This window comes from Pyrgilauda ruficollis, unplaced genomic scaffold (genome assembly GCF_017590135.1).
Source record: "Pyrgilauda ruficollis isolate IOZ18807 unplaced genomic scaffold, ASM1759013v1 scaffold235, whole genome shotgun sequence".
Taxonomy (NCBI): Eukaryota; Metazoa; Chordata; class Aves; order Passeriformes; family Passeridae; genus Pyrgilauda; species Pyrgilauda ruficollis.
The window spans coordinates 89,888-113,594 of record NW_024523095.1 but is presented as its reverse complement, the minus strand read 5'-3'; the positions used below and the strand labels follow the sequence as shown (position 1 = coordinate 113,594).

The following is a 23,707-nucleotide window of genomic DNA, read 5'->3' as shown; positions in this document are numbered from 1 at the left end:
TTGGAAGCTGAACATTTGGCAGAGTGTCCAAAATTAAGGACAATCTTACCCAGAGGAATTAAATATTTTGATGTTCACAAGATACCTTAAAACACACTTATTTTGACACAAGGTGAAATTAAAAAAAAAAAAATTAAACAAATTAAAATTTCTATAGTGGGGAGGTATGTCTTCCCAACACATAAAGCCCTGCCAAGGAGTAGGCCATCTATAACTTAACAACAGACAGGACTCACATGTGTGCTTTGCTGCAAAAATCCCTGTTGTGTGACCTTGCTTAATTTGGCAGTATTTTATTAGAATGCAATCAGCTTTCTGTATAACACCTGGGTTTGAAGTATTGGTACAGAAATAAATGTTCAATACTCAATAAACAAAATAAATCTCAATAAATAAAAAAAAAATTAAATAAAATCAGCTTTCTGTATAACACCTGTGTTTGAAGTATTGGTACAGAAATAAATGTTCAATACTTACCTCGATATTTGCCTTCCATTAGTTTTTCTTAAGAATTTGTAGCTTTGTGGTTTTTCAGAACAACAGTACTGCTTTGCAGTAGGAAGTGTAATATTCTCTCAGCATCTTCATCCCTTTTTGGTTTTTATGCAGAGTCATGCAGAAGTGTCATGCTGAGTTCTAGATATATTAAGATCTTATTTTGTACAGTTCCCATTTCAAGGCTTTATGGAAGACATAGGACAGGAATTTACCATCTGGAGCTGTGGTGGTGCAGCTTGCTGTGGTAGCATCTCCCCCACGCCTTCATAGCACAGTGACCTACTGCATGTGACCATGCATCACCTGCCACTCCAGAAGGAGACCCAGCACTCCCTGGAACTGCAGCTCAGCACCAAAGAATTAGCAAGTCTAGGCTGCCTCATCTGTCACAAACTTCACCCACTCAGCAGCCCCCACCTGGCAAGTATCTTTCATAAATCCATTCTGCATCCTCGTATGTCCCTACCTCGTGTCTGAGCCAGCTAAATGCCTGCTCACACAGAGTGAGACTGGAGGTAGGCTGGGCCAGGCTCCGAAATTCCAGTTTCTTCTGCCGTGGCCTGGGGCTTTTCCAGCAGCAAGTGAAATGGAAAGATCAGTGAGTTCAGATAAGGGACTCTTTCCCACTCCTTCCCTGCCAGGAGGGGCTCTGCAGATGCCAATGAGTGAGGAGGAAAAAAGAAAGGAACTTCCAGGAGTGTAAAAAAGGAATTTGTTGAACCTGTGGCAGTGACACTGAGACTGTGAAGGTTCCTCATCATCAGGTAGGTAGTGACAAGAGGGGAGGTCTGAGGAGGTTGCTTTGGAAGGTCAAAAAGGCTACTTGATATGCATTCAGAAAAGAGACACCCCCAGTGACATAAATGTGAGATGTATATTAGGGTGAAAATATCTTTGGTGCAGTCTGAGCCTTATTTTGCCTTTTTTTAAACATTTACTTCATCCTCTACTGAATGTCTCATTTCCCAGCAGTGAAGCTCCTTCTCCTAAATGTCAGTTGAATCTATACTAGTGGTGTTGCTCAAACTGCATTTTTAAAAATAATCTGCAAGCAGTTAATGTGCTTTTTAAATTCCCAGTGTTATGTAAAAAGGCACAATATTTTTAGCCTTACAAAATATCAGTTGTCATCTCCTCACTCTCTCCCTTTGATATATTGGAGATGGGGGCCTAGAAGCTCAGCAAAACTGTGGATACTAACTGCTTTAAAAATAAGGTGGGGAGTTTCTTTCTGCAGTGTGTTTTTTTAATTTTACAGATCTTAATAAAAACCTACAAAAATACCCCAGACCGTAAAAGCAAGTCTGAACAAAGAAAAGTACTTCTTATTTTAAAAGCTACTGATTCTGTCCTCGCTGCCTAATTTTAATGTCTGGAATAATGACAGTATTATGTATCCTGAAGCAAAATATCGACTTAGAACTGTTCACTCATGCACTGGCAGAATGGCCCTCCTATTTTAAAAAAATCTCCAGAAATTACTCTGTAGCATAGAGCACACAGCTGTTGTGAGTAGGCTCTGGCAAATCAACATTGACTCTAACTATTTTTGGAATCAAGTCAGGCCTGCTGCTGTTTCTGGAAGATGTGAATACATCTACCTGCTCTGCTCTGCTCTGCTGCAGTCCATAAGGAATATGGTGGGATCCAGGATGCTTCCCTCTGTGCTTATTTGGAGGTGACCTTTCCATTCCCATCTGTTTACAAGTCTTCTGAGGTCTGATGTTTTTACCTGCTGACAACCACCTTGATAAGCACATTTGGACCTTGCTGCTTTCTGTGTTCTCCACTGAAATTTGAGGAACAGGGTCTCAGAAGGGGCTGCCTCGCTGCTTTTTCTTCTTACTGTCTTGTAACACTTGACATCCTGATGGCACTTCTGGCTAGAAGGTATCACCTATCAGAAGCAGCTCAGGAAAGAGCACCCCATCCTCAGCCTTGCTGGGACCATAGCTGATTCTTGAACGAAATCCACCAATGCAATTCAAGAGATGGCTACTAAAAAATCTCAGAATAATAATGTTTACTGTAGCACCACACAGTCTGTGCAGGTGTTATGTACCAATACTGGGCTAAGGCAAAGCCTCTTGGCTTTTTTCTGCTCTCACAGAAGGTTGCTTTTCCTTTCTATCTCCCCAAAATTCATCTTAATCCGCAATAGGTAAGATAACGTCATGTTTTTATATTTACCACTTCTTTCTCAGTTTACTGTCAGCTGAGAGAGAGAGTTGAAGTTATTGTAGATGAGGAGAGTTCTGTTCTCATGGTCCCTGGAGTCACATAAATAATTGCTATGTTTAGGAGAGTGGAATTCTTCAGGCACCAACTATGTAACTTGAAATTCCATTCCTTGCTTGGAGGTGCAGGGATTTGAAGAACAACAATTTCTGAGTCAAAAGCAAACACAAATGGAGACTCTTGGACTCTGGTATAATCTGCTAAGACAGCAAAGCAGGATGCAGCATACTGTAGGCTTCTCATCAGTGCAGACTGAAAGACAAAGTGAATTCTGAGTCTAATGAGGGAGTCATTCCAGCCTCAAAACCAAGCCAGGGGCCTGAGAATATGCAACATTAAAGAGCAAAAAAGTCTACAATTTAGTGTCCCTCTAATCTTGACTGCAAGCTAAGGTCATTAAGTTGAATTTAGGCTTTTGGCACCAAAGGGCTGATATCTGTCTGCATTGATATAATCTAAGAAGTTAGAGGCAATGAACAGTATCAACCAGATCTTCTTCATATTCTTCACAGATGAACTGTACCCTCTACCTTTCCCAGTCTCCTTCCTCAAGAAGACTCTCTGGCAGTGTGTAGTCTAGCCCCTGTGGAATGCCTCCTTCTGAAACATCAGAGGGAGACAGTATCCCATATGTGCATTTAAATTTGGACCTCTCTGCAGATTTCCTCTTCCTTGGATCAGGAGAAAATAGGAGCTGTTTTACTGCATTGGAGAAATGCAGGCTGTCCAATGTGTCCAAGTGACAAGTGGAACTAAGGCAGCTCCTTCCCTTTCACGGTGTTACTTCTGAGGTTGCAATGCTTGTCTGTAAATTGACTGGATGTAATATGTGGCTCTTGTACTGTTTCAAATTTGACACACTCTTACACAAATCCACAGTATTTTCTCGTTTAACTTCTAAACCAAATATAGCCCTCCTTTTTAATGGATCTCTCTTTTTTTAATATTCTTAAAGATAGAGACTTGATGACCACCTTGGGAGGACAGAGTTTTTGGAAAGCATGGCCACAAAGGCTAAATAAACAGGAAGCAAAAGGATTAGTGCTGGTAGGACTCGGTAATTCTTCCCATGGCATTGAACACTATGTACCAAGGTGCTGGAAAGAAAGCTGTTGGTGAGAAGCCCAGGAAAAGCAGCACTGAAATAGCTTTGTAAACATCCCGTTCATTTCCTCTGGCAGCAGCAAGTCTAACACTGTCTCTGAAACCATCAGTCACTGCAGAAAATGTTTGTAGGGCTCTCATAACCTGAGCCTATTTTCATTAGCAGCTTGGTGAGATTCTGCATCTTCCACTACTTGCTGCTCCCAGCCTTTAGCCAGCACTGTCACAGACATTACCTGGGACTCAAGAATCCCAGGGAAGAAGTATATTTGCAGATGACCTTCAGGTAGGTTGCATCTGGCCAAATGCATATCTAAACTGGCCTGTAGGGAAACTGAAGTGTTTTGGGTAAGGTTCCAAATTACTTTTTTCATGAGCCATGATAGCAAAGGGTCAGGTTTGCCAAGTACCATGGTCATCATATTGACCTTCATCAAGGCAACTGAAGAATGCCTTCATTGAAGGAGATGCACCTCCACCAGAGTATGTGCAGATGGTCAATGACTCAGTAATACAAGATGGAACACTTTGAGGACCTCTCCTGCCTTTTGAGCGATAGCTGTAGCTGGTGATCTCTCAATATCACTTGGATTAGCTACTGGCCACTGGCACTGGTGGCCTGTAACCACGACTACCCCGTCCTTCACTCAGTGGCTTTCATACCATGCTCAATCACTTTAGTGCACACAGAAGGAACTTAGCACAGATCTTTAGAAAGGTCTCTTTACAGTTTATATTTTCAACCTACTGAAAATCATACTCTGCTTGAAAAAAACCAGTTATTTCCCGTAAGTTGTCACTTGTCACAGGCTCCTAGCTGCCACTGGAAGGACGGTAACTCCACTGCAAGGCTCTACTAATTTTCCTGAAAACCCCATGAAACAGTCAAAGATTTTTGTCTGGTCATCCTTTTATTCATACCGTCAGTAAATTAACTAGCAAAGGCACTAGTAGTCACATGCACTAAACCTGGGAACTGCAGGAAACTTCATATAGCCCCACACCTTTTGCTTTTGGATAACTGGAGGGCAAGGGCTTGAGGGGCTGCACCTCTTAAAGCTGTACTCAAATGGTGTTTTACTGTGCAGTTTGTGGATAACATTTGGCTTTTTTTTTTTTTTTCTTCTCCAAGCAGACTGTTGGACCATATGCCTGTATTGTCTGTTTGGTTGGTCTGTTGCTTTGCTCCAGGGCCTTGGTTCCGTGATCATCTACACTGTGTACATACTAGATTTTGCCAGGACTCCAGTCTGGAGTTAAATAATTACTTGGTTTTATGAGGGGCTGGTTTGCTGCAGGATCCACACCCTGTAGATAATGCAGGCAGGGACATTCATTTTTCCTCACCAGAGCAATCTGCTTGTGTATTCCTAATGTGCTCTCAAGTCCAGCATGCCCTGGCATATGCATGGCACATCTTTGTAGGCACACCACAGGACACAGTTAGCAGTCTCCAGAGCCTGTCCCTGCTTATTTGGCTACCTCAGTTCTTATGCAAGAAAATAGTAGCACTGGGACAGACTGGAGTGACCAGGATCCTGTGCCAGGTTAATGCTACTGGGACTGTGGCTTGGCATCTCTCTCCCTCCAGTACCAAGCAGCTGCACCAGGTGCTTCCCTGGGAAGCCACAAGGGAACTTCTACTGCATCACATGGGAGGAGGCTCAGTATGAGATCAAGAGAGTTGAGAACCTGCTTCTGTGTCTCAGCTTTTGTCACAGGGAGGATGGAACTCTTTTCCCAGGAAACAGCACCCTCCCCCTGACACAGACACACACTGGAATTACTCCTGGGACTTTCTGTCTAAATCCACACCAGGATGCAACACCCAGGAGTACCCACACCTGATGAAAGTCATTTGTAGGAAGGAGCATGCCTTGTTTGTGCCGTGCTTACAGCTCTACATAAGTGAAGAAAGGAGACTTCTACCATGGGAGCGTGGTACTTGGGTGGAAAGAGGCTCGCAGCACACACAGGAACTCTTTAATTAACAGGCTGACAGATGTGTTTCTTTGACAGTTCTGACAAGCAGCAATATTTGCCACAGAACAGCCAAATACGTCACTGCTTGTCTTGCTGGTGGCAAGGGGTGGAGCATACAGTTGAGGAAATGGCAAGGATGCCTTGGAATGTGGAAATGGCAGCTTTCCGAGCAGAATGGGCTCTGGCGGCCATCCACACTCAGCCGCACACATGGGCATGCCCCAGGAGCCATCTCACAGCTTTCCAGAGCTGCAGAACAGGTCATGCAGCACCTGAGGGAAGAGATATCCACTGGGACAACCTGCTTGCATCTCTTTCTTTGGGCACAGAGCCCAGCAGCAGCGAGCAGAAGGTGGGAGGGCTGTGTGAGGGGAAGGAAGCCTGCCAGTGAGCCAGCCCCAGGAGCCACAGAATTGCACGCCGCTGCCTGCTGAGAAGCAGCAGGAAATTTTGGTGGAAGGAGATAAGGAAACAGTGGTAACTCATCTGGGAGCTGCCCCTCCTGCCCCAGAGCCCCTGTCATGGCTCTGTCTAGGAAAGACCTGCCAGCTTTGCTGGAAATGGAGCTTCTTCCCTGGACAGACATCACCCCAGTCCCCTCTTCTCCTGGCTGCCTGGCCGCTCCCATGGCCAGTCATATCCTGGCATGACCAAGGTCATGCTACAGGGATGCTTTGCTCTCTCTTATGTGTATATGGCTAATTTACCCCACTAAAAAAGTGTTTCACGACACAGCAAGGGGTTTTTTTTCTGTTTACAGCTTTTGGCCTATTCTAGTGTTTCAGTCAGGACAATCTAACTGTGGGTGGGTGGACTGCCTTTTGAAGTATGTACATATGTGCATGTGTACCATGCAGCACCTTCACAGTGGGATTTGAGCACCTACAGTGGCCCTTTTCAGAGATCACAGAGGCTCTCTGTAGCTGCTGAACAGCTCCCCTTCTTGGGGACACACACTTCTGACGTGTGCTTTGCACAGCAGACTCGGTTCTGAAGAGAACCAGCAGAGATGCTCTAGCTGTATGCCCTGGGTCGCTGGTCATCCAGGGATGTCTCCAGAACTCATGACCTTAGCAAACAGCATTCCTGACTGTGTGCCAGTTGCAGAGAGGCAGGGAGATGACGAGGCTTGTAAGGACTGCTGTCTCATGAGGCTCTGGTGTCCCCAGCACAGCTCTCTGTGTGTGGCACCCAGCTGTCAACACGCAGCCCACAATGGCACTGAAGCGCTCCAACTTGAAACTGCTGTTTGGTCAGAAAAAAGACAGCTCTGCACACGCCATGGCCTCCACAAGGGGTGTGAGCAGCAGCCTGGCAGGGGACAATCTGGGCCAGATGTTGTCTTTCACACAGAGAACACCCGGTTCAAGGGAGGGAGCGAGGAGCACACCAGGAGAGGCTGTGCCATGGAAGAACAGCAGATCACAGGAGACCTCCTACCAGGGTGAATTACATGGAATCATAGAATCGTTCAGCTCGGAAAAGAACTCTAAGATCACCCAGCTGTAACATCTGTTGGCCCATGTGGATGCAGGCAATTTGCTGTAGGTGGCCCTGCCCTGGACCGTGCAGACCCAACTACCTGGCCTGGAGACCAAAGCACATCCATTATATATTCCCAACCCTTCCAGTTGGCCCAGACATAGCATTTAATACAGCATGGGGAAAGCTGATTAAGTAGCAATTTAACATTAATCAATAAAACGTGGTTAGACTAAACAGAAGTTATGTGATTAAAGAAGCATCAGAGATTCAACACAGATATGAGTCAGAACTTTTCGTTGCTTAGGAAAAGCATGAGCTCCTGCGTGGCGTCACTAACTGTTAACTAGCTCACGCTGAGATAAAATGGCACTAATTGATCTGTTGATATGGATGGAAATTACACAGATGCAGACATTTTGCATTTTTAAAAGAAGTAAAGCGCCCTGTCCAGATTCCAGATTGCTTTCCTCTGACCTTAAACACGTATTTAACACAAAGATTCCCATCTGAAGTATCTAAGCCATACCTGGCTATGAAAAAAGATTTTCTGGCTGATAAGTTTAATTCCCCAATAGTGTTCTTGCAAATAATTCTTCATTTTGTATTCAAGGACTTATTTTTTCTTCTTACATCTATTTTCATTTTCATTTTATAACCACCTAACCAGTGCTAGCACATACCTCATGCCAGTGCAGTACATGAATTTGCCACACCACTTCTGTGTGGTCTTATTCTTTATTTACTCGTTGTGTTACATGACTGAATTGCCAGCAAAGATTCTTGATAACTGTGTCCATTTAAAAATTAATCTTCCTGAGATGGCTGCCTTGAACTCTCAGCATTTCTAAGCTTTGATTTGATGGCCAGTAGCAGGGCTGGCTTCCTGTCACTTGCCTCAAAAGAAGCACCCAGCTAGAACTGTGTGTTTTAAGTCCCCTCCAGCACCTGCTTTGTAGTGGGCTGTCACTTCACCCATGGTGACAACAGCATTCACTCCAAAATACCAGATCATTTTTATTCATGGCATGGAAGAGCCAAAGTGACTTATGCAGAGGACGGCTGCTAATTCCAGAACAGACAAGGTCTGGCACAAGCCAAGTATACCTGCTGATCCATCTCTGTACCCAGGTAGCTAAATGCCTCTTCAGGACTAAGATTTTGCTTCAGCTAATGAGTGTGACTACAACTGTGTGCCTCTCAAGGCTCTAATTTTCATTTGCAACAGAATAATGCTTACTCTTTCAAGCCAATAATTGCATGAAGGAAGACTGTTAGCATAAGGAGATTGTTATTTTCTTTCTGGAGGAATCAGAACTAACAGAGAAGTTAGTTAATCTTCATTTCCAATTACAAAAGCACAAACTTTAAATTCACTCTGTGGCAGGCACAAAATCAGATTCGTTTCCCCCTGTGTATTCTGGTGTATTCTGATTTGAGAATTCTAGCTTTCACACATGCAACCTGCAAAACACATGTTTTGCATTTGTTCCCTCATAGTGAGGAGTTCATACAAAATGTCTAAGAGGGCTGCTTTTCTTTTTCTTATTCCCACTTTCCTTGATCTGCCTTCATGAGCTTTTAACATCAACACACTGGTGAGAAAATCAAACATGCAAGCGTCTGGATTTATGGCGATGTGACCAGAAAGTATAAAAGCATAGATTTATTTTTTTTCATATTCACTCAGCACTTTTTTAATCTCAGTCTGAGACATTCTTTGTTTTCTCTGAAGTCAGAGCTAGCCCAGGGAACAGTGGCAGAGTTCTCTGACGTCAGGCTCATTGTGTAGGGTGTGTTGTGATGTTCCAGAATTTGGCTCACAATTACACAGTGAATTCTTTTTAGCTCTGCACTGACATCTTTACCTGAACAAGAGGGATGGTTGCCTGCAGTAGAAAAGTGACAGTGCTAGAAGACCCATCACAGAGATACATTCTTTATCCTACATAATTACTTTGTGCATTATTCATGGGAGATAACAGAACTGATGCCATGCCTACAAAAGCAGCAGTAAACAGGATTATTTAGCACCCACAGAAGACCTATATATCTCTAAGAAATTCAGAGCTATAGATCAGTGGTTCAATGGTTGCAGCTGTGTAAGGAGTGAGATGCTCAGTATTGGGCGTTGCTATGGGTGGCATTTTCAAATGGTATGTAACACTGAAGAACCTCAGACAGACTTTTTCCCAATATATCACCTGGTTAAATAAAAGATACAAGCTCTTTGTACAAACTTTACGTGTAAAATTAAAGAATTGTTTACACTGGATTTAGACCTTGGACGAATCTCTTTGCATAGCTCTCTTAACGTGAGAGTTCTGCAGCGATGCAGACTGGGAGTGTCCCTGGTGTGGTTTGTGGCTTACTCACTCAACCTGCAAGTAAATTATCAGTACTGAAAGGTACCTGTGTTGATAGGTAAGTCTTTGGAGCAGACAAGCCCCAAGCCCCCTGAGCATTACCCAATACAGTAATTCTGCAGGGAACTTGCAACAGTAGGGGTATTAACCCCGATATCAAGGCCAGATCCCAAAGTCAAATACAATGATTGCACAAAGCACAGGAAATGTCTTTATTGGTGCTTCTCCTTCGTGAGAGGCTCTGAAGCAAGAAGAAGCAGCAAAGGCTGGGGTTGAAAATTACGTTCTGTTGGGCTGGGTCAGGCTGCCCCTGTTCTACAGCGGGCTGAGCCCCATGCAAGCACTGGGATAAAAATAAAACCGAAGTGCAGCCCTGGCAGTCCAACAAAGCAATTCATGTGGATAGTGTTTGATATAAACCAGCTAATAGTGTTTGCCTTGCAGCCAGTACAAGGAGAACAAGTCGCTTTTCTGCACGGTGGAGTCATCTGATGTTTGCTTTAATTTCTGGCAGATCGGGGCAGCGTGAGTCAGATGCTCTCACAGCTGGCTCGGGCGGGGAGCAGGCCAGCAGGGACCCTGACTCACCAGAGCCGCCGCATTCCTTCCGAAAATCCAGCTCAGCGGCTGGGAGCGAAATCGCGGGCTGGGGGCAGCTCCGAGGTTAGGCAAGGCGGGAGGAGCGGGGCTCTCCGTGCGGGGGGCAGGCAGCGAGCCCGGCCGGGGTGGCCGCGGGGCACAGCCCCACAGACGCGCCTCGCTGGCGGGCAGAGCGCTCGCCCCCTCCCCGCCGGCAGAGCCCGGGGCCGCTGCCCCGGCAAGCCCCGGCCCCCGTTACCTCACCGCCACATTCCCCAGCGAGTGAGCTCAGCTGTGCCGCGGCCTCGCGCCTTTTATGGTCAAACAACTTTGCCTGGGCGAGGCTTTTTTCGCGAGTTGGGAGGAAGCGCCGGGGCTCGGCGGCTCCTCCGCCTCTCGCTGCTGCGGCTCCCGGCGGGCGGGCCGGGGCAGCCGAGCAGGCCGGCCCCGACAGCTCCGGTGCCGGGGCGGCACTTCCCGCTTCCCCAGAGGTGAGTCTTCTCGCTCGGCTTGGCGACAGAGCCTTTGTCCTTCGCCCCGGGGGTGGCGCGGAGGGGTGCGGGTTTCCTGCCGCTCCCTCCCTCCCTCCCTCACGGCTCTGCGCCTCGAGCACAGCCCTTCCCTCCCGGTGCGGGCTCGGGGGGGAGCTGGTGCTTGGCCCTCCACAAAAAAAGCAGGTTCGTGTGTGCGTTTGTGTGTCTGCGTGTGGTGAGTTTTCTTCCGTGCCGGTGGAATGGAGGCGGACTCAGCGCTCCCGCACAGCCCCGGCAGCGGGGGATAGGGAGGGGGTGCTGCCGGGCTCTGCTCGGGACAAGCTCTCTTTTGTGTGAGCTTGGATGACCGAGACACCTCGCGAGCCTTTTTCCAGATGTGCTCGAGAGAGGAATCTGGGGCCCTTTGTGCATGAAATTTGCCTAATTTATGAGTTTCTGCCTCCCTGGGAGTGCCCTGAGAAAGTGCTTGCAAAGTTGTAGAACTTCCTAACGTTTTAAATATGTTTGCATAGCTTTTTGGAATTTTCCCCCGGTTTTTCTTCCCTCCCTTGCATAGGGAGGAGGCAAACCCAGCATCTGTGAGAGAAGTTTACTAGCTGCGAATAACCCCCTCCCCCAGCCCGGCTGCTGTAGGGCTTTACCTTGCAGCTTGCATAGCTGATAGACTTTGCTCTCTTTGAAGCTTTGTAACTTTGGGGCAGGCTGGGAGAACTTTCTGGATGAAAAGCAGCATAACTCCTGAATCCGTTTAATCTCTTCTTAATATTCTTGTTTGTTAGTGTGGGTTTTTTGTTTTGGTGGGGTTTTTTTTTGGTTTTGGGTTTTTTTGTTTTTTTTTTTTTTTGTTCTCCTCTGACTCTCCTGAGTTGGGAGGAACTTGGCCAATGGAGAAGTACAGATGTGATGTGTGCAGCTATAGGGGCTCCCAGCGTGGCTGCTGCCAAACTGCTTTTACCGACAGAAGTGAAAAATGTCTCATGGCTTTCTGCTCCTTCAGGTTCCTCCTGCTCTTGCTACCCCAGGAAAGGAGCAGAGCTGTTGAGAGTGGTGTCATGGCATCAGAGAAGTGAAAGCTGTCTGGATGTATAACAGGTGGCAGACCCACTGTGAGACCTGGGCATTGACCCTCTTGCTAAAGGAGGTGTCCCATGGTTCTGTCCTCCTCCTTCTTCCTGCTCTCAGAAGGAAGCAGTGTGTGAGGCAACTTAGGTATCCTGACTGTGGCCTTTGGGGGCATCTTTCTTCATAGCTCCACTTGAGTCATCCTCAATGCTCTTAGAGCAGGTAGAAAAATCTCTCCCCTCGGGGTAAATGTGAGGATGAGAAAGATTTGAGATTAGTTCTGTTGGCGTGACACTCCCTCTCCCACAGCTCTCACAAACTGCGCCACAGGACCTGTGCGAGCTGCGTGTTTCTGGTAAGGCTTAGACGGCATTGGCAACACCCCAGGGCTGGAGGGGGTGACTCTCTGCAAGGCCAAGCTTTCTCAGCCGGTTTGGTCTCTGTGTGGGTGGCCTGATAACCAGAAATGAGGATGAGCAGGGGCAGCTGCTGGGTGGAGACAGCCCTGAGCAGCAAGTGCCCTAAGTGCGACATAGTGTACTGGGAAATGGGCTGCTTTGGGTTCAGGGAGACAGCAGCTGCTGGTTGCAAAGCCAGTGGGTTTTTTTGAGAAGCAGCCGATGTCCCCAGACTGTGTGTTGACTAACCCCGTGATTAGAAGTGACATTGTCACTGTAGTGTTCTGCTCATAATCCTGTCAAACATGGTAGAATTACTGCCAAGTGGTTCATTACACTCTAGTGAAATAATGGAGAAGGAGGCAAAAGTCTCTAAAGAAAGGCTGGAGGTGTTTTTAACAGCTTCTGAAGCTTGGTGGGAACTGCAGAATGGAGGGAGTTGGTTAGTCCCTTCTGACTGGCAAGTCTGTTGACCCCTAAAAGTTTGGAGGAGTGAGCACAGACCTTGCTAATTACTCTTCTCCCTTGGCCCTTTCCCATTCTGAATCCAGGGGAAATGCTCAGCACAGCTTTTTGGCTCCTGCTTCTTGTTGTGGCCTCATTCTCCTTTTGAAACTCCCAGAAGAGTTGTCCAAGAGTTATATGCATCTTATCAGCACTGCACAAAGGGAAGGAAAAGTTCAGCAGCGTGGACTTTGTTTGTCTGCGTTGCCACACACTTGTGACCTGGCGAGGCTGGGACAGGCTGCTGCTGTATCGTGCCACACTGCCCTGAGCCGTGGGAGCGCTTAGGATGGGGCACGCAGTTCTTAGCAGCAGCCAGGGGTTATCGGGGGCGGGCGGATGTTTGTGGCACCAGGGCTGGCTGTGCCAGCAGCTGCTATTGTCCGTGGGAGAGGCCGGCAGCGCGGAGGGGCGCTGATTCGGACATGCCAACGTGAAAAGCTGGCACGGAGCCCCTGTGCTGACGGCATCCCTATTGTGCTGGGGTGTTAGGAGGGCTGTGGGCATGCCAGGCTTCACAACAAAGCGTCTGGCTCCATGGAGGCTTCTAGCGCGGGTGAGCTTCCTGGCCTGGATCGCAGCAGCGGGGCAGTCCTAGGGATGCGCCTCTCCTCGGTTCACCCGCGGTTCCCATCAATGCCTGCCCGCCGGGCACCCTGCGTGTGCTGGGCCGGCCGAGCCCGCGCCCCTCGCAGCCCGCGGGCGGGCGGGGGGCGGCGGCATCCGGGGAGCGCTTCCTGGCGGGGGCGGAGCCCGGCCCGGGCAGGCAGGGGACACGGGCTGGCATCGCCCAGCTCCGGGAGAGCCTCTCCCGCCCGGCCGTGCGGGCTCCGGCGGCATGGAGGGGCCTGGAGGTAAAGGGTGGGGGGTGCCGGGGGAGAGGGGCATTGCTGGCGGTGTCACAGGCTGAGCTCGAGAGGAACCGGCTGGTGAAGGGGGAGAGGAAATGCTGATTCCACTTCTGGGGGCATCCTTTGGGGTGCGGGGGATCACCCTCCTTCTGGTCACCACGGGTGCAGTGGAAATTGGGTTTTCTCTGTTGCAAGAACCCATTTGTGGTTAATGCCATTCTGAGTTGAAATGGTGAAGTGTGATGGCTCATTCGAGCTCTCTGCAGTTTCTGTTCTTCTTTTTTCCTGTGCTGGTCTTGTAAATGCACTGCTCAGGCACCTCAGCCTCTGGCCTGAGTTAAATTCCTCTATCCCTTCGTTTCACATACTCTTCTCCATTATTTTCCACTCTGGCCCACAGATGACTTCATGGAGGTTTCCTCCCTCTTCTCTCCTGCTAGGTGCTGAGAAGATGGCCTCCCCAGGTGCCCCAGGGACCCGCATGACGTCCACAGTCAGCATCAACATTTCTACTCCTTCCTTCTACAACCCACAGAAGAAGTTTGCACCTGTGGTTGCCCCTAAGCCCAAGGTGAACCCCTTCAAGGCTGGGGGTGCATCAGAGTCATCGCTGCCTCCACCTCCTGGTCCTGGTGCCCAGCGTGCTCAGATAGGGAAGGTGGGGGAGATTCCATTACCACCCGTGTCCCTGCTGGCAGAAGGTAGGTCAAGGCTGGCATGGCAGATGTGAATATGTGTTTCTGAGTTCTCAGGGTGGGAGGTTTGTAGCTGGACTGAATATGAGAACAGGAGCACAACTGCTGTAAGTGATGGATATTCTTGCTGTAGAGGCTTGCAGTTTCCGTAACAAGATAAATGGATTGGAAAGAGATCTCAAAGTACATAGTGCCTCCTTTAGGAAAGGAGGGGGGAGGCTGTCCTGTCCTGCACTGCACTGATGCTGGAGGAATGCAGTGGATTTTTCACAGTATTCCCTGGGTGCACAGTTGTGTAATTGCAGTCGGTTTCTGGCCAGCATGTCTGAGAGAGCAAGTGTGTTGCAGAGAAGTTGACCCTGATCATGATTAATCACACTGTTCTCCTTCTTGATTGATCCCAGCTCAAATTGGTTATCTCTGACTGTCCTTCTTGTGGACTCTGCAATTGCCCCCTTTGGTGCTGGAAAAGAGAAGGGAGAAATAATTGCATGAAAAAATAGTGGCAGTGATGATAAACAGGAAATGAGACTTAGAGTTTAGTTTGTATGGCTTGTACAGTTGGGTACTTTATCCTAGTGGTTTGGGTTGGGTTTTCCTGTGTAGAGGGACTTCTTGTTTCGTGGTTTTCTTAATTCTTTCTTTCTTTTTTTTGTGTGGCCTTTTTTTGTTTCCTGCAGTGGTAGAATGTGGGTGTTTTTTTTGGTTGATTTGTTTTGGTTTTTTGTAGGTTTTTTTTTGTTGTTTTTTTTTTTTTTTGGGGGGTTTTTTTTTGTTGTTTTGTTTGGGTTTTTTTTGTTTGTTTTTTTTTTTTGTTGTTGTTGTTGTTGTTTTGGGGTTTGTTTGTTTGTTCTGTGTTTTGTTGCTTGGTTGGTTTTGTGTCCTTTAAGATGCAGGTTACTGGTTGTGTGACTCTGTAGTTTGAACTCATGATCAGCATGGGGCCACCAGAAATTTCTGTAGGGACCCTTTACTAATGCTTGATACTACCTATTTCCCCAAGGATCTGTCAAGTAAAGGGTGTGCCTCGGTCAGGACACACATGTTCAGAGAATGCTAGCTACTGGTTTAAATTTCATTTCTTTCACTGTTTAGCAGGGACTTGCAACACTGATACTTTCCAGGTTAGTGTGCTAAGTTGGTGGGCAGCTGAGCTGATGGTAGGAAGACTGGTCCTGTGTGTAGAGGAGAAAAATGATTAAGCCATTTTTCCCATTTCTGGAGTCACAAGGACATGCTGGTGCTTCTGCCTCCTGAAATTGTACCAGCTAAGTGTAATGACCTATTTCTTGTATGTTGATGGCTGGAATCTTGTGTCTGTGGAAACCAAGATCCTGTCTTATGACTTGCCATTTCTGCTGTAGCTGTCTGGATTAGGGATGTGTCTGTCCACAAGGTCTCAAAGTGATGCGAATACTACCTGAAGTGGACAAAGTGATGTTAAAAATTATTTTTCAATATACAGTGTGAGTGGAGTGTTAGGTGTTGCTTGCTCTGCTTCTCCTATTGTTAAAGTGGGCATCATGGAGTAACTAGACAGAAAAACTAGCAGAAGAGCCATTTGTCATAAGCTGCTGTGTCATCATTGGGTAAGTGCTGCCAGCAAGACAGCTAAAGTACAGATGAGCCACCAAAACTCAGTCATGAGAGAAATGCATCTGATTTGATCCTCCTCTTGTGCATGTCTTCAGTCCTTCTGTGCCTTTCTTGTACACTCCCCAAACAAAATGTAGTATGATACAGAGCTGTAGCAGTTGGATTCTTTGTCTTAAGTGACAGGGTGGCTAAGTTAGTATTGCTGTAGAAATGTTACATTTAGTATTGATTATTCTGTAAATCTGGTATAACAACTTTGTGGGGAACTTTCTTGTCCTGTGAATAACTAATAAAACTGGCTCTTAGTGTATCTGAAACAATGTGACAACAGATCAGGGTTTTGTTTCTTACTGTTTTGATAAACGAAAAGGCAAGCATGTACAAGCTTGAGCCCAAGCTGTAATTTCAAAGAAAAAAAAATACATAGTATAACTCTCTCCCCCCAGCAGAATTTCTGCAGCACAAGAAGGCTTGCTTGGAAGAGGTGTTGCATACCAGGGCAGTTTATGCATTCCACAGGCTAATAAGATTTTGGCTTTCATTTTCTAAAAGGGCAGTATTGTCTCCCTTAGGTTACAGATGAGAAGTCCTTATAAAGAATGTTGACAACAGCTGGATATAAAGATGAGACAATTTGATTACTGCTGTCAAAAGTTGCACTTGGAGTAGCTGGAGTGAAAAGTTTGGTCTTTCACCCTAGTGCTGTAGGAAGTAGGAAGAGAGGTGGGTGTGGAAGAAGGCATGTGGAAGTTACACCTCCTCATCTTCGATGTTCTTTGCTGTGTGGTTGATACGAGGACGCTTTCTTCCCTACGTAGTGAAGGAAAGAGGATTCCCATTTACTTGTCCATGTTGTAGTAGAAAATGGTTGGTTTTGCCTGTTGGGCATCTTTGGCAAATACGAATAGGTGGAAGCAATGAGGTTTTCTAGAAAACTGAGGTGCTCTGGTGCTTTTTACCTTGCTTAAAAGGGTTTTGGAAAATTTCTCATGCCATTATATTGGGTGTGAAGACATACTAGCCTCAAAAATCAAAGCTGGTTTTACCCCCCAGAACAACAAAGACATTTCAGAGACTCTTCATACACATAAGGGGTAATTGGTCCAGTTTGCTTTTTTCCCTCCCCACTTGTTTCTTGTAGTGCTTACTATGCTGCTATGAGATGCCAGCTTATTTTTGTGTGAAAACAGGCTCTCCAGGGTCCTGGGTTGTCCACTGGCATTCCATGTATGCTGCCCTGTGTTCAGTAATCTGAGCCAGTTACTGGGAAGAAAAGGGTGTGCTGGGGACCAAGGAATGAGACAAGGAGCAAATGAGACAAATGAGGAAGGAATGAGACAAAGAGCATAGCAAGATATATTTCCCAAATATACAACAACTCTGCCCAGTGACTAATAGCAGCAGCTACTGAGGAAAGATTCAATGATTGTGAAAAGCATTGGACAAGGTGAAAAACAGCCTGTGGAGTTCAGTTGTCCTTGATGGGTGCTGAGATCTCGTGAGTACAGGGAAACCAGTGTGCACTCACTGCCCAGAAGGCTGATGGAATCCTGAGCTGCATTGGAAAGGGGTGTGACCGGCAGATGAGGGAGGGATTCTGCCTCTCTGCTCCACTCTTGTGAGACCCCACCTGGAATGCTGCATCAGGCTCTGGGGTCCTCAGCACAAGAAAGACGTGGACTTGTTGGAGTGAATCCAGAGGAGACCACAAAGCTGGTGCAAGGGTGGGAGCACCTCTTTTAGGAAGAGAGCTGAGATTTGTCAGCCTAGAGAAGAGAAAGCTCTGGGGAGAGCTCATTGTGTCCTTCTACTATCTTAAGGAGGTTATAAAAAAGAGGAAGATGGAGATTTTAGGTGTACAGATAGTAAAAGGACAAGGGTTTTAAACTGAAAGAGGGCTGGTTTAGATTAGATGTCAAGAAGAAATTCTTCCCTCAGAGGGTGGTGAGGGACTGGAGCAGGTTGCCCAGAGGGGTGGATGCCCCGTTTCTGTAAGCGTTCAAGCTCACACTGGATGGGGCCCTGAGCATCCTGATCTAGTGAGTGGTGTCCTTGCCCATAGCAGTGAGGTTCAAACTAGGTATTCTTTAAGGTCTCTTCCATCCCAAACCACTCTGTGATTGTATGATCCTGCTTGCTGCAATCCCTTCAAGAGCCCTCCTGGCTAGGAGTAAGAAATTATCTGAAGTCGCTTTTATTCTCTCCCCATAGACCTGCCACTGCCACCTCCTCCTCCACCTGGGGAGGATGCAAGCTTCTCCTCAAACTGTGCATTTCCACCACCCCCACCACCCTTTGAAGAGCCTTTTCCACCAGCCCCAGATGAAGCTTTTCCTTCTCCTCCTTCTCCACCACCTCCTCCTCCTCCACCAATGTTCGATGAAGGACCTGTGAGCAAGGTTCCTGCCCCACAGGTGAGTGAGGTCCAAGGGAGTGTGATTTGTGTGTGATGCTCTGTGAGTTGGGACAGCTGCTTGCTACTGTCTGAGCTCAGCAGCAGGAAGCCCTGAGAACCTGGGAAAGCAGGAAATGCTACCAGCCTGTGGACCAGCAGAGGTTAGGGTCAGCTGGCTGGGCTGTAGCTCTGTGGGGAAGGACCCGGGTTCCTGGTGGACAGAGAGTTGAATGTGAGCCAGCAATGCTCCCTTGTGGCAGTAAAGGCCAGCCACACGCTGGGCTGTACCTGGGAGAGAGGGACAAGGACAGTGAATACTCCTCCCTTCTGTGCTACTGAGGCTGCATCTTGGAGGACTGCCTCCAGTCGGGCTCTTCAGTATAATAACCCCTCTGGAACACTGAATGAGATGTAATCCAGTGAAAGGTCACAGCAGCCTTTGGGGGTTGGAGCAGAAGAGGCTGCCAAGGCAGGGGTCTGACTGGAGTCTGCAATACCTAAAGGAGGGCTGGAGAGAAGACAGATCCTTCTTACTCGGGCACAGCAAGAGACAATGGACAGAAGTTGTGGCAAGGGAAATTCCTCTTGGACAGAAGAAAACTCTGTTCCACTCCAAGGGTGGCTCACTGCTGGCACTTGTGCCTAGAAAGACTGGGGAACCTGCATCATCGGGAATGTTGTGAAATCATCTGCCTGGGGCCTTGAGCAGCCTGGTGTTGTTTGGGAATTAGCCCTGCTGTGAGCAGAGTGTTGGACTACAGATGTCCAGATATCTTTTCCCAGCTAAATCTGTCTGAGAGCTTCCTTGGGCTGTGCATATTCCCACTGTTTGTAGACCTTTGAGACTGTGTCCTCTTCATCCTCACCAGCTTTTTATCCATTCAAAGCAAGGAGCAGATCTGTACCACAGTCCAAAGTATCAAAATATGCTATTGTAAGAGAGTGATACACCCGTTTCTGTGGCTGGTCCTGTAACATGCTCTGCTCCCTTTTTCCTCGTGGATGGCCGTGTAGGTACGTGGCAAGATGAGCAGCATTGATCTTGAGATTGACTCACTGTCTGTAATGTTGGATGACATGGAGAAGAATGACCCCTTCAAATCCCGGGTGAGCTGTCCAGAGTGTTGCAGGTGGAAGAAGAGGTGACTGGTTTGCTGAACAGAGGTAGTGAGAAAGCTGCTACTGAAGATTAAAGTATGTGGATAAACCATAGCACAGAAGTGTTGGTGAAGGACTGGAAAACATGGCTCTTGCGACTTGTCAGTACTGCTAAACATGTCACAGTGTGGAAACCCTTCATGTTCTGGGTCTGGGATAGCTGCTGGCTGATTCACTGCTATAGATGGACTATTTTCTCTTCCACCTTGCTGATACCTGCCTGTTTTCTCTGCTGCTTCTCTTTACAGATAACTCCAGGATTCACAGGTTCTCTGGAGAAACCATTGGCCCCAAAAGCCCCTGTGGAAATACCATCAGCACCCAAAGATACTCCTCATTCCTTTCCTTCCAAGTTCACGCCAAAGCAAAGTGGAAGCTCATCTTTCAAGCCCCCTGGGGTGGATTTGAACCCGACCCCAACCCCATGGGCAGCCCCACAGCAACGCAAGGAGCCCCAGGCACCAGTCCCTCCACCCCCCTCTCTCCCTTCTGCTCAGCCTACCCCTAAATTCACCCCATCTCCTGTTGCTGGATCTCCTAAGTCTGTGTCCAAATCAGGTGACAATGTTCCAATGGCTCCCTCAAATTCTACGAGATACCCTACCTCCCTTCAGACTCAGTTCACAGCCCCTTCACCTTCAGGCCCCTCCTCTCGACCACAGCCCCCCAATTTCACCTATGCCCAGCAGAGGGAAAGACCCCAAGTGCAGGAGAAGCCACGCCCAACAGAACAACCTGCTGCTGCAAGAGACACGGTGAGGGAAAGAGCCCTGGGACTGGTGTCTTTGGACAGGCACACTGGGAGTGAAATTGGGAGGATGAGGGTGGATCTGCCCCAGGCTGTGGGAGGCTGTTACCCATCTGAAAGAGAGATGTAACTGTAGAGATTGTAGTGCAGAGGGGTAGGACTTCGTGTGAAGGTGGGAAGAATCAAGCACAGTGGATGGCAGATTGTTCCTAGAGATGAACAGAGAGGACCTGTAAAGGCTAGGGAAGTAGGTTAATTAAGGACAAGGTGGGAGGGAGTCTGTCTTTTGAGATTTAATGTTTCCTCTTCCTGCAGCATAGACCCACAGGTTCCAGTGCAGATCCACCTAGGGGGAATTCCTGTCTGACAATGAAGGAGGTAGAAGAGCTGGAGAAGTTGACCCAGAAACTAATGAAGGATATGGAGCATCCACCCCCAGCAGAGGCTGCAACTTCTGGTGCGTGCCTTCAATGGACAACAGTAGGATCAAGACTGTGATGGGTTTTCATCTCTCCTGATCCCTTTCCTCCTCCATTGACAGAGCTCTGTGGCTTCTGCCGGAAGCCCCTGTCACGAACCCAGCCGGCTGTGAGGGCCCTGGACCGCCTCTTCCACGTGGAATGCTTCACCTGCTTCAAATGTGAGAAGCAGCTGCAGGGGCAGCAGTTCTACAATGTGGATGAGAAGCCTTTCTGCGAGGACTGCTATGCTGTGAGTCACTGGGGTGAAAGCTGCTGGAGAGAACTGAGCTCGCTGTGGTTGTTCTCTCTTGCCTTCCGTTCCTCCTTCCATCTTTGCTTTCTGTGGTGTAGCCTCACAGGGGTGGGAGATTGGATTAATGTGTCTTATTTGTTTTCTTTGGGCTCAGAGCACCTTGGAAAAGTGCAGTGTCTGCAAGCAGACCATCACAGACCGGATGCTGAAGGCCACTGGTAACTCATACCATCCCCAGTGCTTCACCTGCGTGATGTGCCATACCCCTCTGGAGGGGACCTCTTTCATTGTGGACCAGTCCAACCAGCCTCACTGTGTGGATGACTACCACAGGTATGGAGAGAGCACGAGCATGTGCTGTATGAGAGAGGGCAGATTCCCTCACACCTGCTTCTTTTTGCTGCATTACGGGGTTGGGTTGCCCGTGTCATCTGTCAGACATGAAGTTACAACTGAGTCAGCAAAGTATGAAGATGTCTTTCCACCTAAACATTTATTATTCCTCTGCTGCTAATGCCATTGAACATCACTGAGAAGCCTGCCTTGAATGTCACCGTGGTGGTCATGGTCTCCTCCATGGTTCTGTGTTGCAGGAAGTATGCTCCACGCTGCTCAGTCTGTAGTGAACCTATCATGCCAGAGCCTGGAAAGGATGAGACAGTGCGTGTTGTTGCACTGGAGAAAAATTTCCACATGAAGTGTTACAAGTGTGAGGTAAGCCTGGTGCCCCCACTCCTCCCATGTCTCCCATGCCCATCGCCAGCAGCTGGGCACCTTTGTTGTCTGGGCTGACCAAACACTGAAGTTGTTTTGAATGAATCTGGAGTGTTTTTGAGGCATGTTCAGAAAAAGATTAGACATTGACAGGCATGAACTCGGGGACTATGCAGGGTTGTTGCATTCTCTAACACTCCAATACATCAGCTGTTTGTAGGAGGGGAACTCGATGGGATTGCTCTCCCCTCAAAACAGCATTAGCACCACCAGGGACAGAGCAGTGGGCTGGGAGTGATTGTCCTGACCCTGTGGGGACATTTCTTATGTCCTTGAATGCCTTTACCCTGTTCTTGGCCATCGCTGAGCTCCCTCTTCCTGTTTAGGACTGTGGGAAGCCCTTGTCCATTGAAGCAGATGAGAATGGGTGCTTTCCTCTGGATGGGCACGTGCTGTGTATCAAGTGTCACACCGTCCGTGCAAAAACAGCACGCTGAGGAGCTCGGAGGAGGCATTCCCTCAAGACCCCCGCACTCAGTACTCCTCCCCTCCCTGCGATTGTCCTACCCCTCTGCCTGACAAGGCAGACTGCTACCAACGGAGACTATGCCAGCGCAGTTTTTCACTCATGTAGGATTCACTGCTCCTAGACTTCACTCTGCACACCCACCAAGAAATGACCTCTTCTCCTGCCACCGCTTCCTGGCCACAGTGTATTCCAGGCTGGGGGCTGTGATCAAGGTGAGTGCACAATTGCTGTTCCCTCAAGACTCTGGAGGAGAAAGATCAGAACTCCACCACCGCCTGGTGGAAGAAGCAAGAAGGGCCTGGTGGCAGGTGCTGGGAAGGGCTGAGAGCATTCTTCACTTCCATGGAGCCAAGAACGATGATTTGACTTGAGAAGGTGGAAGCCTGCACCTCGGCACCACTTCTGTCTTTTGTATCTTGTGACACCTCATTATCGGGATGTCTTCCTCTGCCTGCTCCCTCACTGGGTTAGAGTGTGGAGGCATAAAGTAGTGGGAATCTGTTGCTGGAAAAAGCTAACCTGCTGTAGCTTTTGTCTCTAATGGGTTTTACTGATTAACTGTCTTGTCTTTTTTTTCCTTAGCCAGATTAAACTGGCAGTGTTTGAAATACTACTCTGAGTTTGGAAACTTCTTTTTAAAAAAAATCTTCTTCCCCTTCCCAAAATGAATTACTTCCCAGTGCGGTTTCTGGACAGCCAGGCTGGGAACCAGAGTAGCAAAGCAGTCCAAAGAATGCATGTTTACAAATAAAGACCGTCATAAGGACGGGCAGCACATGGTGAGGAGGCGTCTCAGTGCGTGGATGAGGATTCAGCAGACTGAGGAATGTCTCCTGTTCCAGTAGGGTTTCTTTCACTGCTGTCAGTGAAAGCTGCAGTGTAGTTTGTAATTGCAATGTACTGTCTGGCTCTGAGCGTTACTGCACCGAGCCCCATTTCCTGGACTAGAAACTGTCTCAGACTGAACAAACATTTTGAATAACAGCACTGTCCAACCACTGTTTGCATTCAATAAAATGTGTGGGTTTTTTTCCATTAACCTGTGTCTGCTGTGTTTGTTCAGCCACCCATGAGAGTTGCTGTCTTTGGCAGGAGAGCTGCCATTGAACAGCTTTTTTATACATTGCCAAATGTATATAAGGCTATTCCACCCAGCCTCCAGAGATCAGGAGTCTGAACAGGGCTTTTCTCTCTTCACCTCTTTGTCTCCTTTCCAGACTTCTATTTTTCTGTGCCTGAAGAGTAGTTCTCATTTAAAACAGTGCAAGATTACAGTTCAGTACAGCAATAGTGTAGTCTGCTTTACATATCACTCGGAGATGAGTATTCCAGTGAGATGGAAATGGGTTGTAAAAAAAGTGCACACTTTGCTTTGCCCCTAACTATTGCTTCTGAGAAAGTGTTTGTGCTTTATGTTTATGGTACTGGGACGGTCACTGCAGGTGAAACTCCTCTTTGTGTTAAGCACTAATGTTTCTACACTTCAGAGACCTGAAACCTACTCTTGATCTCTTGCCAGTTTCGGGAAAATCTTTAATGACTCCTTGCAAATTGATCCAGTAAATGTCTTAAGGTTTTCTATAGAATGAGTAGAGAATA

General features: G+C 47.7%; 1 protein-coding gene across 3 annotated transcripts; it reads left to right on the top strand.

Annotated features, from left to right (window-relative positions):
* The first annotated feature begins 10,358 nt into the window (after positions 1 to 10,358).
* ZYX (zyxin) lies at positions 10,359 to 23,147 on the top strand. Of its 3 annotated transcripts, none has more exons than XM_041469481.1 (9): positions 10,359 to 10,741; positions 14,000 to 14,260; positions 18,062 to 18,264; positions 19,652 to 20,158; positions 20,467 to 20,608; positions 20,693 to 20,862; positions 21,020 to 21,198; positions 21,459 to 21,579; positions 21,966 to 23,147. In XM_041469481.1, exons 1-9 carry the CDS (start codon positions 10,567 to 10,569, stop codon positions 22,074 to 22,076), a joined length of 1,869 nt encoding a protein of 622 aa, XP_041325415.1. In that variant the 5' UTR covers positions 10,359 to 10,566; the 3' UTR covers positions 22,077 to 23,147. The 3 variants fall into 3 exon arrangements, with proteins under 3 accessions (XP_041325415.1, XP_041325417.1, XP_041325416.1); XM_041469483.1 differs by lacking the exon at positions 10,359 to 10,741 and adding an exon at positions 10,797 to 10,927; XM_041469482.1 differs by lacking the exon at positions 10,359 to 10,741 and adding an exon at positions 13,412 to 13,562.
* The last annotated feature ends 560 nt before the right edge of the window (positions 23,148 to 23,707 follow it).